General features: G+C 33.2%; 1 protein-coding gene and 1 long non-coding RNA gene across 3 annotated transcripts; both read left to right on the top strand.

The window, feature by feature from the left end:
- The first annotated feature begins 1591 nt into the window (after positions 1-1591).
- Positions 1592-6736, top strand: DGAT2 (diacylglycerol acyltransferase family). The gene is made up of 9 exons (XM_012980121.2): positions 1592-1950; positions 2046-2120; positions 2243-2328; positions 4582-4688; positions 4781-4936; positions 5229-5315; positions 5624-5721; positions 5878-5965; positions 6462-6736. Exons 1-9 carry the CDS (start codon positions 1763-1765, stop codon positions 6561-6563), a joined length of 987 nt encoding a protein of 328 aa, XP_012835575.1. The 5' UTR covers positions 1592-1762; the 3' UTR covers positions 6564-6736.
- A 949-nt stretch (positions 6737-7685) lies between these two features.
- Positions 7686-9634, top strand: LOC148767064 (uncharacterized). 2 transcript variants are annotated; one of them, XR_016034239.1, is made up of 2 exons: positions 7686-8176; positions 8839-9634. It is a non-coding gene; the product is annotated as an uncharacterized LOC148767064 (long non-coding RNA). The 2 variants fall into 2 exon arrangements; XR_016034240.1 differs by having other exon boundaries at positions 8846-9634.
- The last annotated feature ends 4855 nt before the right edge of the window (positions 9635-14489 follow it).

Genomic DNA, 14489 nt, shown 5'->3' on the forward strand with positions numbered 1-14489 from the left:
TTATTATTATTATTATTATTATTATTATTATTATTATTATTATTATTATTATTATTATTATTATTATTATTATTATTATTATTATTATTATTATTATTATTATTATTATTATTATTATTATTATTATTATTATTATTATTATTATTATTATTATTATTTTATTATTATTATTATTATTATTATTATTATTATTATTATTATTATTATTATTATTATTATTATTATTATTATTATTATTATTATTATTATTATTATTATTATTACTATTATTATTACTATTATTACTATTATTATTACTATTATTATTACTATTATTATTATTATTATTATTATTATTATTATTATTATTATTACTATTATTATTATTATTATTATTATTATTATTATTATTATTATTATTATTATTATTATTATTATTATTATTATTATTATTATTATTATTATTATTATTATTATTATTATTATTATTATTATTATTATTATTATTATTATTATTATTATTATTATTATTATTATTATTATTATTATTATTATTATTATTATTATTATTATTATTATTATTATTATTATTATTAGTATTAGTATTATTATTATTATTATTATTATTATTATTATTAGAACATAATATAATAATAATAATAACATACTAACATTCATTATAACATCATAACATAATAATAATAACATACAATGTCAATAGTAATACATTATATTTGGAATATCCCACGCTTCACGTCGACTCCGCAACGCCTTTGGTAGACTACTCTGACCTCCCATATATTGGAAAATGATTATGTTTCCCGTATACTACTCTGACCTCCCATCTATCGTCCGACCGTAGCTCTCCGACAATTTGAAAACCACAGTGTCTTTTTTTGCTACCGGTCCTTCTCGGGCGCGTGTTTGGGTTAGTTGATGGACATTCTCGTTTCTCCCCGTATAGGTCACAAGTCAGAAAAATCTTTTTTTTAGAACAACTTTTTTTTAGCATTTTCACAAAAAGACCTCTTGCAACGAACCACGCCCAAACCACTACCTCATCCTTCGAGTCAAACAACTGAGTTGTTGTAAAATAATCGGTATGATCAACTTCAATTGTAGACGTATCGTCCTGAAAAAAGCGTAAAAAAATTGATAAAAAAAAAAAAAAAAAAAAAAAAAAACGTTTCAAAGCCAAAAGCCCAACTCGGGCGCCCGAAGGTGCAGTGCACGCCCATGTTGGGCGTGCAAGAGCCAACTGCACGCCCAACATGGGCGTGCACTGCACCTTCGGGCGCCCGAGTTGGGCTTTTAAACGTTTAGCCCATTTTTTTCGATCGAAAAGACGGAATTTTTACCTCGTTGTGTCCGCTATCCAGATCTTCATCCGATGAACTCATTTATGTTCGTATATCACACCAATAAGTATGATTTGTGATGAAATCGTCTTGAGAGCGAATTTTTTTAGAGAGAGAGAGAGAGTCTTTGAACGGTAAATAGCAATTTTCAAACGGTAAAAAGCAAATCCCTAAAAAAATTATTTATGGTATTAATCTAAGAGAAAAATTGTAAAAACTTCTTATGGTATTAAACCTGTCGAAGTCGGAAAAATTGGTATTAATTTTAGGTGAAGTTTATAAAAGAGATTAAAAGAGGCACACTCTTTGTATTGGGATTTGAAACTTTTTGGGTGGGTGGGGACTCTATAGAAGAAAGTGTTAGTTAGCAAATATAATAGCTGGAGAAAAGGGGCGTTGCTTCCCAAGAAATTTCTTCTTCTTCCATGGCGTTCGAGGCCGACGGTAGGTTCAGTGATCGGCGATCTCCGCCGACTCCGGCGGAGTTCAAGGGCTCTCCGGGATCGATTCTGCACACACTATTGGCGCTAGTGCTATGGCTCGGTTCCGTCCATTTCAACTTCGTCGTCGTCCTTCTCTCCTTCATTCTGCTTCCTCTGCAGAAAGCACTAGGGTTCGTATTCGCTTCCTTCTCAATGTGTGTGTGTGTGTGTGTGTGTCGTAATTCAATTTATTTTTTGAAAATCTGAATTTGCTGTTCGGTTTCAGAGTAATCGGATTGCTTCTGATATTTATGGTGATTCCAATTGATGACCGGAGCAAATGGGGTCGGAAGTTGTCTAGGTTAGCTTTACGCCATTAATTGTTCTATTATTGTAAAATTGGTCTTAGTATTTCCAATTAATTTTTCATCGAATTGTGTTCGTGCTGTTAAAATTACAGTGTTAACTGATTGATTTGATCAGGTATATATGTAAGCATGCGGTTGGGTATTTCCCGGTGAGTTTGTATGTGGAAGACATCAAAGCCTTTGATCCTAATGAGGCTTATGGTAAAGCTAGTTTTTTCTTCTGAAAATCTCTCTCTGATTTTTTTATACTTGCTGCTGCTTGGAACTCTGAATATGATCCCGATTCTCTACTTTATCGTACCAGTCTTATAATATTAGTGATATGTTATGTTTTCAGAAGAAAGTTGATTACTTCTAATTTTTTTAACGATGGCAATCTTAAGAAGCCTACCATGGAGTATTTCACTTTTCATGCATTTGTAATGTTAATAGCAGTGCAATAAGATGCGAAAGATCTGTTGCATGCACCTCAGCATAATGAATCATATTCTAATTACCCTTGAGGACGAAATTCTTCGGCATTCGTGATTTGCATGGATTAATTCTGCCGACTGGCAACCATATCTCAAGTTCTAAACAGTATGGTGTAATATCTTGCATTTAGTTATTTGAATAGCACAGTAATAATGTTGCATCAGCTTATCATGCGCAAATTGTTTTCAATAGTCAGTGGTATTCACATTTGTCCTGCACCCCTTGGGTTTGCTTAAAGAAGCGTCATTAGCATCAAAACGAGTCTTATACTTTAGTTGATAAAGATCAAGCGAGGGTTCAGATGAAAATAATTTGGGTGCTGAGTATTAAAATATCATACCTTCGACAACATGATTGGGTGTTTAAAAAATAAAAAGAGTTTGCCTTACAGTTTAGCTAATGAATCAAGTTCTTAGAAGGGGACAAGGTAAATCATCAATGGTCAAAATTGCGGTCTCTCATCTGTATGGAGTGGGGCAGACCGCGTAAAAATTAGGCTCGATGTATTCTGTTCATATGTATATGTTCAAAGGGTAAATTCGTCCTTCAGATTGTCATAGTTACCGTTGCCACATTACCACGTGAAATATTGTTTTCATTTTGGCATACTGCTCTACATATGGATCAATTATTGCTGATACCATCTCGTAGAAACTTAGTCAGTTGCAGTTGAGGGTTTGAGTGAAGACTAATAATGTGTGATGTTTATCATCGGTGTTTGGAAGCTGCTCGTCAACCCTCTTATCAATAGCCTTCTCCTTGTTGATTCTTTTTGTGGCATTAAGTTCATCCCCCGTCTAGACTTCTGTGATCTCTCTATTCTAAGTTCCACTTCCAGGATTTCTGTGTTAGGTTCGAACTTTATCTGGTTACTGATGGTGGTTTTATTTGCTGTTTTTGGTTGCCGATGTTACATATTAGATCCAGATGATTATAGATGACACGAGAAGAATGAAGAGGAGAACCGAAGTAATTTGGATGGAAAAAAGTTATAGTAAAACTTATTTCCTTTATCATTCCCATCTAAATTATAGTCCAGGTGATAACTTTGGATTCCATAATTAGAAACATAAAACAATCATTGGCATATATAACAACCAAGGTCCTTGAGCTGCTTCTTTCAGTGGATAAACCGGGTCCTTTCTACGCTGGTAGATACTGTTGCAACTGCTGTTGCTTGAGTAGGAGGTTGGGCCAATTGTCTTTTATACCATTAGGTATTCCTTAAGTGCATGATTCTTGAGTTTTGAAACTCCTTCTGTTTTTAGTATAGATTTGCCTGCAGAAGCTCCTTGAACACTGCTGCATGCAATCTTTTGCATATGTAGATGTGAAATTCATATGTTGGAAATGCAAGAGTCCAAGTAGGCTCTCATAAGTAGCTTCATTTTTGGTGTCAATTTTTTTTTTTTTTTTTGTTTAGTAGCAATGAGGTGCATAAAGCTCATGCAGATTTTGGATTCAAAATTCAAGGAAGGTGATTAGGTTACATAGGACATGCAAGATTCCAAGTTGAACTCCGTACACAGTTTAATTTGATGTCTTAATTTTTTTAGCTAATTGGTTCAAATAAATGCCTGCATGGATTTGCCCAGAGGATTTTGTGTTGTCTTCGTTTTTGTTGTCATTGTATCATATCCAAAATAGTCACGACCCCAATAATTCTGTTTCTCAATGACAGTTATTGGAAGTATTTAGTCTAAGGACAGGGCCAGAACTTTCTTTCTGTGTCAATGGATCACTAATGACAAGTCCCAAACCTTACTTGCAAGCTGTATCACAAATAACATAGACCTCAAAACTTCTATTTGTTTAGTATAATTCCGATTTAGCATAAAAGTCACTTTATAGTTTGCTTTCATGATACTTTCAAAGCGGGTTTTTGCTACTACCAGTCGATACCATGTTTTTCTTCTTTAATGTGGAAATTTTAGATGATAGTTCCTTTCTTACAGAAATTTTGGACCTTGATCCTTTCAGTTTTTGGTTACGAACCGCATTCAGTTTGGCCTATAGGAGTTGTCGCACTTGCTGACCTTACCGGTTTCATGCCTCTCCCGAAAATCAAGGTTCTTGCAAGTACTGCTGTAAGAATCTTACTCTTAAATATATATATCACAAACTCATAATATTGACATGCCATGACGACTACATGTGATTATGAAGAACATTTGATCAGGTGTTCTACACTCCATTCATGAGGCATGTATGGTCGTGGTTGGGACTTTCACCTGCCACAAGAAACAATTTCAGTTCTCTTCTCTCGTCTGGTTGCAGCTGCATCATAGTGCCAGGTGGCGTTCAAGAGGCCTTTTATATGGAGCATGGCTCTGAGGTTTATCCCTTGAACTCATTAAAGTTCTTCTTATGCTTTTTTTCCGCTTTTTATTTGAACTTGTGCTTATTAAAGTTCGTCTGAGTGTTACTGTCCAGAACCCTATTCATAATTGAAAAGGAAAATGGACACAAAAGAAAAAAGAAACAGAAAAAAGGGCATAGGTGAAATATTTGTATGGGATGGTATCACATCTAAGTAGATAGTGAGCGAGTGGAAGATAAGTGGCTCCTTTTTCATCATCCCTTTTGCAATGTTCTACTCGCTAATTTTTCTACTTCTTCATACACAGATTGCCTTTATTCAGAAAAGAAAAGGATTTGTGCGTATTGCTATGCAGAAGGGCAATCCTCTGGTTCCCGTTTTTTGTTTCGGTCAGGTATAATCAGTTTTCGTTCTTCCTTGGATTGTTTTTTTCTACGAAAAAGTATCCATACATATAAGCAGGAGTAGCCCAGTAATCACTTGATGACTCGTGTAATATATTTGTATATGAAACATATCTACTATGTAAAAGTGCAATGCTTTCTCGATGGAGTCCAATATTACTTACTTTTACATAATATATTTGTATACCTCTCTGTTATTAAATGTTACAAACAGTATCTTTCATTTCATAACTGTTTTCGGCTCTTTCAAACAGCAAAACGAATACCTGTTGTCTGATTATGTCAAATTATTCTGCAGTCCGACGTATACAAGTGGTGGAAGCCTAGCTGGAAACTCTACAGGGATTTCTCGAGAGCTATAAAATTCGCACCAATTATTTTCTGGGGTGTTCTAGGGTATGTCGTACTGAATTATGAATATCGGCGACCCTCAATTATTTTGCCTTTTTACTTCCATAACGACTTTTTTATTTAATGAGGAAATAAAATATTTTATTATGTGGTAATGAGTGCTCGTTTATACAACTGTCCATTTTTATGGTTCTTTTGCAGTTCACCTCTACCTTTTAGGAATCCCCTGCACGTGGTAGTTGGTCGACCGTTTGTGGTAAATAAAAATCCACAACCGACTGTGGAAGAGGTACTCTGTATACACCTTTTACTTTGAATTTACGCTCACAAATTCATTTGAACAAACTTTAAAATGCTACTATGTTGGTTCGTCTTGTGTGTTTCTAATAGAGGACAGCCGATAAGTCTTACATTCATTAGTCTTGTGCATTAGTGGTAGAAATAAATGGTAACCGATAAGATTCTACTGGATCTGTCGGAAGATTCTTCTTCCAAGGCTAACAACTAATATGAATCATATCGCTAATATATATTATATGTATAAATAGTGTTTATAGTACCTGGGGAATTTTGTTATTTAGTTGCAAGAATCTGGGATTTATGCGTTGGTTGCTAGCTGTATTTCTAAGGTTGATATGGGTTTCGTGCAATAACTTGGAGGGAAAATAGAGAACGCATTATGACATGTATACGAGAGTCATTCCGTTTTTCATAATTGTTTGTTTGTCTGAAATTGTTGAATTCTCATCTCGTTTTGTTTTTGTCTTATGTGGAAATTGATTAAGGTTGACGAAGTCCATGCCCAGTTTGTCGAAGCGCTTAAAGATCTGTTTGAAAGGCACAAAGCCAGAGTTGGCTGTGCTGAATTAAAGTTGAGGATTCTCTAGTTACCACTTACCACCACACCTTGTATCAGTAGTAATTCCTTCTTGTTGTATATTTGATATATTTATTTATTAGGGTAAACTATTGAGTTAATAGCAAAACACCCCTTGTACTTTTTCTAATTACCAAAAACGTCATTATCTTTTATTTTATTTTATGAACTTCTCTTTTGCTATGTATGTTGCTATGTTTTTTATTTCCTTGGACTTGCTCACAAACAGTGAGCTCCAAAGGTATTGTTCATCTTCTCTAGTAAGACCTTGGTGTAAATATCCGGAAACTCGTCGGATTTTCTGGTCCTCAGTCGTGATTTGTAAAGCTATAGTTACTTGGGTATATTACAAATATAAGTCCATCATAGACTATTTATTCATAAAAGGGTTCAAACAAAAACTCTTTTACAAAAAAATCAGATATTGCCGAAAGGTGTGAAAAAGACTAAAATACGCCATCAGATTTTAATATGCTCTAATTTCCTTATTTTATTCAATTTAACCTTAATTTGACCCCAAATTTCACCCATTATTCAATTTTGACCCATGACTCAATGTTGACTACAATTTCGTTTGTCGCCGCCGTTGACCGTTGGTCTCCGGTGTTGATTTTTTTTTTCTTTAAAATTTTTTTGCCCGTTTAAGCAGTATATTGCTGTGGTTGTCAGTCATATTAACTATATTACTGTTTCACACAGTAATATAGTACTCTCTAACACAGTCATATTAACACAACAAAAATCACAATTGTTGTGTAATAGAGTAATATTAGTATGTTGACCGTTCAACAAAGGCAAACATAATAAAAAGCCAAAATAATTAATATTGATGTGGTTGATAATAATATTACTATCAACCATAGTAATATTACTGTAATGACTGTAATATTACCGTCAACTAAAGTAATATTATTGTGTTTACAGTAATATTACTATAGTAGACATTGATATTATAAGGTTGGGGTTGTCTAGGGTCCGAGAGGGCTGTACTTCTCGGACCGTAAAATATTTAATCTAGTGCGTTCAAAATAATTAAATTTTAATCTCGTCCATTGATTTTCTGTACGGACCTAGTACGACCTAGTACGATACATGAAATTTAAAAATAAAAGTACGATCCAGTAAAAACACATCGTACACATTCGTACACACATTGTACTATACATAAATTACTTAATTAACCTTATAAACTCAAATCAATAAATTAAAATCTTTCATTAAAAAAATGCACAATAATCAAAATCAATTAACACAATTACACGCCAAATAAAATCAAAACCTCCAAATGTTCTTCCCCAAAATCAAAATATATGCCGATCGAGATTAAGAAGAGAAGCCCTAGTTTTTCCGCGCTACTTTAACGAAGAGAACCAAGAAAGTTGGAATTGTTGGGAAATATGGTAAGTGTTCATCGTCTCGTCGCCTCTCTCAATCTTCTCCGATGGCCAATAAACTGGTTTGGATGGGTGGAGGATATATGAACTTCTATGGTTATTCAATGTGCCTCAGGATTCATAAGCTATTAAGGAGCGATATACATTTATATTTCGTTCGTTTTTATTGTGAATTACAGTTGGTCTCTTCAAATCAATACCAGAGAAATCGAAGACTGCCACTTAAAAGGTATCACTGAAATTCTTGTTAAATATTTATTTCTTTTGTTTTTCCGCATTATCTTGCTCTCTCTAATATTCCAGGTGACGAGTTTTCTGTTTTTTGGAATTTTTTTAAATGATAGAGCTGCAAAATTCGTTGTCATGTTAATATCTAGTTTCTTCGTGAAATTCTATTAGATACAGTGAATTAATTGAACTCTAAAAGGGTAAATATTAATTAAAAAATGATTCACAACTCTAAATAGGTGGGTTTTTTTCTCTTTTTTTTTTCGCGTTGATAAAAAAATGAGTTTGTTTCACAGTTTTAGGCTTCTGATTATTTATGCTCGATAAGTTGTGAATTCCGTGAATGATTTAGTGGGTGCTCTGCTCAGAAAATAGTGAAATTGGTGGATTGAACGACTTTTCTGAGTGCTAGTAACAACAAAATTCAGGCTTTTCCTCTCGATGTTAAAGTTCACATATTCCAGTTGAACAGTGAAATTCTACTAAAGAGTGTATGCTACTTTCTAGGTATGCTCCTTGACAGATTATTATATGAAACCTTTCAGGACGTCTATTTGATATCAGACTTTAGTTGTAGAATCCATGAATGATGTTTTAGGGGGCAATAAGATTTATCTCTAATTCTAGAGCACATTTTGCTAATATATCCTTTTGTATTTCAAGAGTGCAGGATTCAGATTGAAGAATCACAGTGATATTACATAGTATGTATATATGTGTGGCGTCTGGTTTAGAGCAGAGCAAAATAAGTAGTTCTTTCATTCATTGATGAAGCTTATTCTTATTATTAAAACATTTGAATAGAAAATCGTAACATAAGGTGATAATGTAGCAGCAAACACGTTCTCGATGACAATCATCAAAGGAGAAAGGTATGGCTTCTTTCACCTTTTCACGAACGAAGCCAAATTACTTGTAAATTGATTCAAAACGAGAGCTAACGATTTGAATTTCATTTCAAAGTGAATTCCATCCAAACAAGCTGAATGTGTTTGTTATTGTGATCTCGTAATAATTAACTTCAAATCTTTTCTTATCAAAATGAAATCCATATGTAATCTTTGCATCAATTATGTTATTTTCTATTATCAATTGTACATGCACTTGATGTCTTCGACTGAGCTACGAGATTATGTGTTGCAGATTTGAATATATAATCTTTGCATCGGTTTGCTTGGCCGAGATAAGAAGTGTTGTGCACGGTGACGAACTGATGATGTAGTGCTCATATCCTTGGAGGACAACTATTCTTGGGTTATGAGCTCTGCTATAGCTTGTAATTTTGGAACCAGAAATTTAAGAATTTTCATGCATTTCTTTTGGATACTGTACTCCCTTGTAGTGGAAGTTTTGGATTCATATCTATATTATTTCATTGATTCGTCGAAAACAGTTAATTTATAATGTAATAGATCTTTTCTGGTTTTGGCTCTTTTTTGTAATGGTTGTAACGACCATTTGTTGCTATTCAGAGGCTACTGTTCTGATGGCAACAAGGTATTTTTGTTCTTTTGCATAATGTGTATCTCTCATATTTTTCTAAAAATATGCAGTTTTTTGTTTGTACCATGAACTTCTTTGGTTAAATTAATTTTAAAAGTATTATTGGATGATGGAGAAATAAAAAACACTATAACCTGTTGAGACCATACTACAACACATCCCCCGGATGGAGAGATGGCCGATGGGGGGTGTTGCTGAAACACACCAGCAACTTTTTATGTATATAAATTGTTTACAGTTTAAGTTAAGCTCGCACTAGCCCACTAATCTTAAACCTTAGAGAAATTGGTCCTATCTCGGAGTTGTAGAAACAAATTGACGAGAAATGAAAATTTGATGAGTTTGTTTAACTTATTTGTATTATTATGCATCTCTACAATTTACCAGCAACAAGTTATTTGATTATTAATGACCAATAAAGTGTTTTAGGTTTGATTAACCTACATGCCTGCAATAATTTGATTAATATTTTTTGTTGATGATACCTCTTGCTAGGCAGATAATTCGGAACAATATGATTCAAATGTGAAATTTCAACCAAAATGAAAGCTGGATTTTAGTGGTAGTAGCATATGATATTTTTGTCCACAATTTACTTGGATGAGAATCATATTTGCCTTTCACTCAGAACGTAGAATAATCAAAACTATGCAGAGCATTAAGAAAGTAAGAAAGTAAAGCCATAGCATGAAAGAATGTTTTTGCACATGAAAGAAACATTCAGCCTATATATCAATAGCAGCTAAATGTTTTCATTTGTTATTATTATTGTCACATTATTCTAATACTCATAATCATCATCTGGAGCTTTCTCTGCAATATCTTTAGGTGAATGTGTCTTGGTGAACCATTAACTTATACCAAGTGAAAAATTGAGTAAAATTTTTGTGGCATATTAAAGAATTCATTTAACAGGAAATATACGCAGCTATTCCAATCTAACATAGATTTGAATATTGTTTTTTCTGCTTGGATCTGTGTAACTAAGGAAGCAACATAAATTCCTGTGTCAATAAGAAAATAAGTATTTTTTTCCTTTTTTCACAGAACCTTCACAATGATGGAATAAAAAAGATTATATGAATCAAGAGAAGAAAACCCAAAAATCTGGAAAAGGGAAGGCTTGATAGAGAAAGCGACGTGATTTAAAAAAAACAATTTAAACGAGAAGAATGTGTTGACAAGTTTCAACCGCATCATGAATTAGATAAACAAACAAAAAATTAAAACCCTACTCCTTAAAAGATCGATGATTTTGTTTTCTTGAGAGGAATGGTGAAGACGATGAACAGATCAAAAACGATTATTGAAGAATAAGATTTTAATATAAATTTAAATTTGTTTATTCGTAGTTAACTTTTAAATTATTAATTATATAATTAAAATTTTAAGTTTAATTAAAAGGGGTTTTATGTAATTTTACTTGTAATCTAGGGGGTTGTACTTTTTTTACTGGGTACGTACTAATCCTACGTGGCACATTCTCATTGGTAGATTACTGTCCGAGAAGTACGGCCCTCTCGGACCCTAGACAACCCCTATAAGGTTAATCGGTCAGCAAATCAAACAAAATAAAAATGCCAAAAATCAACGGCGACGACGGGCGAAATTGTACTCAAAATTGAGTTTTTGGTCAAAATTGAATAATTTGTGAAATTTGGGGTCAAATTGAGGTTAAATTAAATTAAATGATGAAATTGGAGCATATTAAAATGTGAGGGGCTATTTTAGTCTTTTACACACCTCTGAACAATGAGTGGACTTTTTTATAAATATTTTTTTGTTTGGACCCCTTTATGAAAAGGGGAAATATGCAATACACCCTTCAAATAGAAAATATTTCGAACTAAACCCAATTGACTTTTAAAGACTTTTCTTACACCCAAATTGTATTCTTAATTAGTGAGACCTCCCTCTACTACCCTAAACTACTGTAACCCTAATTATTTGCCCACATCTATCACTTTCATCTTCTCCACCTCTCCACCTCCTTCAACTCTCTCCGAAAATTCCAACTTTCATCCACTGCCGTTGCCGCCGCCACCGTCGCTCATTGCCATCGCCGCTTCCTCTTTCTTCTCCACATAAATATCTTTCTCTCTCGTTTCTTATCTCTCTCAATTTCTCTCTCTCTCTCTCTCTCTCTCTCTCTCTCTCTCTCTCTCTCTCTCTCTCTCTCTCTCTCTCTCTCTCTCTCTCTCTCTCTCTCTCTCTCTCTCTCTCTCTCTCTCTCTCTCTCTCTCTCTCTCTCTCTCTCTCTCTCTCTCTCTCTCTTTACACCACCATCGTCTTCACACATATCTCTACACCACCACCATCGCCACTCGTTGCGGACGTCGCGTCCTTCGTCTCCAGGTAAGGTTTTTCTCTCTTTTTTGTTATCTCTATCGATTTCTCATTTTTTTTTCCCAGATCTGTCCACCACCACCACCGCCGTTGTCGTCGACTCCCCCTCAATCTCTTTCGTTATTTTTCTATCTCTATTAATGTATTTTTCGATTTCATTTTTTTTCTTCCAGATCTAAACTAGCAGCATTAAAATGACTAGAGTCATATTCGAATTTTTTTTCTTCTCCAGATCTAAACTTTCTATCTCTTTTTCTGTATTTTTAGATTTCTCTTTTTTTTTTTCTCTAGATCTAAACTAGCAGTAGCAGCATAAAAATGACTATAATTATATTCGAATATTTTTTTCTTCTTTAGATCTAAACTAGCAGCAGTAACATGACTATAGTCATATTCGAATATGATTATTATTTGAATATGACTATAGTCATATTCGAATATGAACTTAGTTGAATATGGCTGTAGTCATATTCAAATATATTCTATCTTTTCGTTTCAAGTAAACAATAGGCAATTTTCGTTGTTTTATATAATTTAGTAAACATAACTGTACCACACTACACAATCGAATTTTTAAATTAAAAATGTAAAAAACTGCAATATAAAGAAAGAATATGACTACAGTTGATATGGTCACATATAGTCAACTATAGTCATATTCGGCGTAGTAAACAAGTGGAGAAAAAAATTCAATTTAAAAAAAAAATTTAAAATTTTTTTTATTAAAAAAAATATTAAAAAATAAAAATAAAAAATAATAATAAATAATAATAAAAAAATAAAAAATGAATCCGAAATAATAAAAATAAAAAAATAAAAAAATCAATTTGTTTTTTTTTTTTTTTGATTTGATAGCAAATTTTTAGGAATTTGGAAGTAGGTTTTTAGGAATTAGATTGTTGTTATTGGAAAGAGAGAAACAAAAAAGAATAATTGATACAAATTATGCGAATTGACATAAGAGTAGTATTGGGATACAATTTCTAGGGGTTCTCACAAAGAAAAATTTAAAGGGTGGACATATCACCATTTCTTAGCTATATGAGGAGCTTATTGCTAATGAGAAAAAGTATCCCATGATGTGTTAATTTTAGTGAGCCCAAATAAATAAAATACAATATATTTCTATATATATACATATATTTTTAATTGTTGTATTTTTTGGAAAAGAAATAAAATTTTCAGAATTAATTTCGGAAATTAAATTGAATTGGAAATCGGAAATTCTGAATATTTTTTTTATATAATTCCAATTGCAATACAAAAAAATCAGAAATCTTCGGAAATCTGAATTTTGGAATTCATAATGATTTTTTTTTTTACAAAATCAAAACTTTTCGATCGGAACCAACATAAATTGAAAATTTCATTCCAACTTTCACCCCCTACACTGAAACGGTTAAACTATCCTTCACTTTAATTGATTTAAAAATTAGAGAAAACTCTTCATTGGGTACGTAATAAGAGATAAGGAAAATGGATATTTTGTATTTCAAATTAAACCCATAAGTTGGAATCATTTGGAAAAAACTACTTGTTTTTTTTTTTTTTTTTTTTTTTTTTTTTTTTTTTTTTTATCTAATTTACTCTTCACCCTCTCTTGTTTCTTACGATCATATCTCGGCTTATGAGATTCTATGCTTGATGAAATACATCATGTGATTTTAAATTTTAAATCTACATATATAACTACCCACTAGGCACATATACACATGACTCAGTTGGCGGCGGCTCCAATTCCGGTGTCAGGCTCCACCTAACTTTCTCACCAGCCACGCAGCCTAAGTGCCCTCCCAATCCCTGTTTCGACCCAACCCACGAAGGATTTGGCTTCCCACCGTGTATAAACCCAGATCCGTTTTCCCTCACTCACAAAGACGACGATTTCCTTCACAGCAGAGAGATCGAAGGTAAGAAGGAAGAAGATAGGGTTGTATCACTCGTATCTCTCTATCTCTCAATATATGAAGTATATATAGACTCAAGGATTCGATATCAAAGGCAAGAATCATTGGAGATTTGATTATTGCCATGGAAATCCGCGAACAGATCGGAGCAGCGCTGAGAGAAGAGGCGCAACGACAGAGAGACTTAGGGTTTGCGGTCTCAACTGAGTGGGAGTATATAAGTGAAGGATGGATGGCTTGGATCGAGCCCCTTCATTCAACGGTCTAGATCAAAGGGCTGCAAGGGTAAGTAAGTGAGGAGTGGGCCGACTCCATGGAAGTGGGCCGCCGGTGGGTTAGCTCTCTTGGGCCCGATATAAGTAAATCATTTGGGCCATTTTTTAAACTAACAATCGCCACCTGGGATCAAATGAGTCATCGGGACAAATTTGGGATATAAGGTCATCATTATCATTTTAAGGTTCTTGCACTCAAAAAACACAAAGGCAATACAGTACAAAAGTAATAATCACATAGATTAAATAATTACAACAATTAAAGAGGGGCAGTCACGAAGAC

This window comes from Erythranthe guttata, chromosome 11 (assembly GCF_056151865.1).
Source record: "Erythranthe guttata isolate IM_541 chromosome 11, IM_541, whole genome shotgun sequence".
Taxonomy (NCBI): domain Eukaryota; kingdom Viridiplantae; phylum Streptophyta; class Magnoliopsida; order Lamiales; family Phrymaceae; genus Erythranthe; species Erythranthe guttata.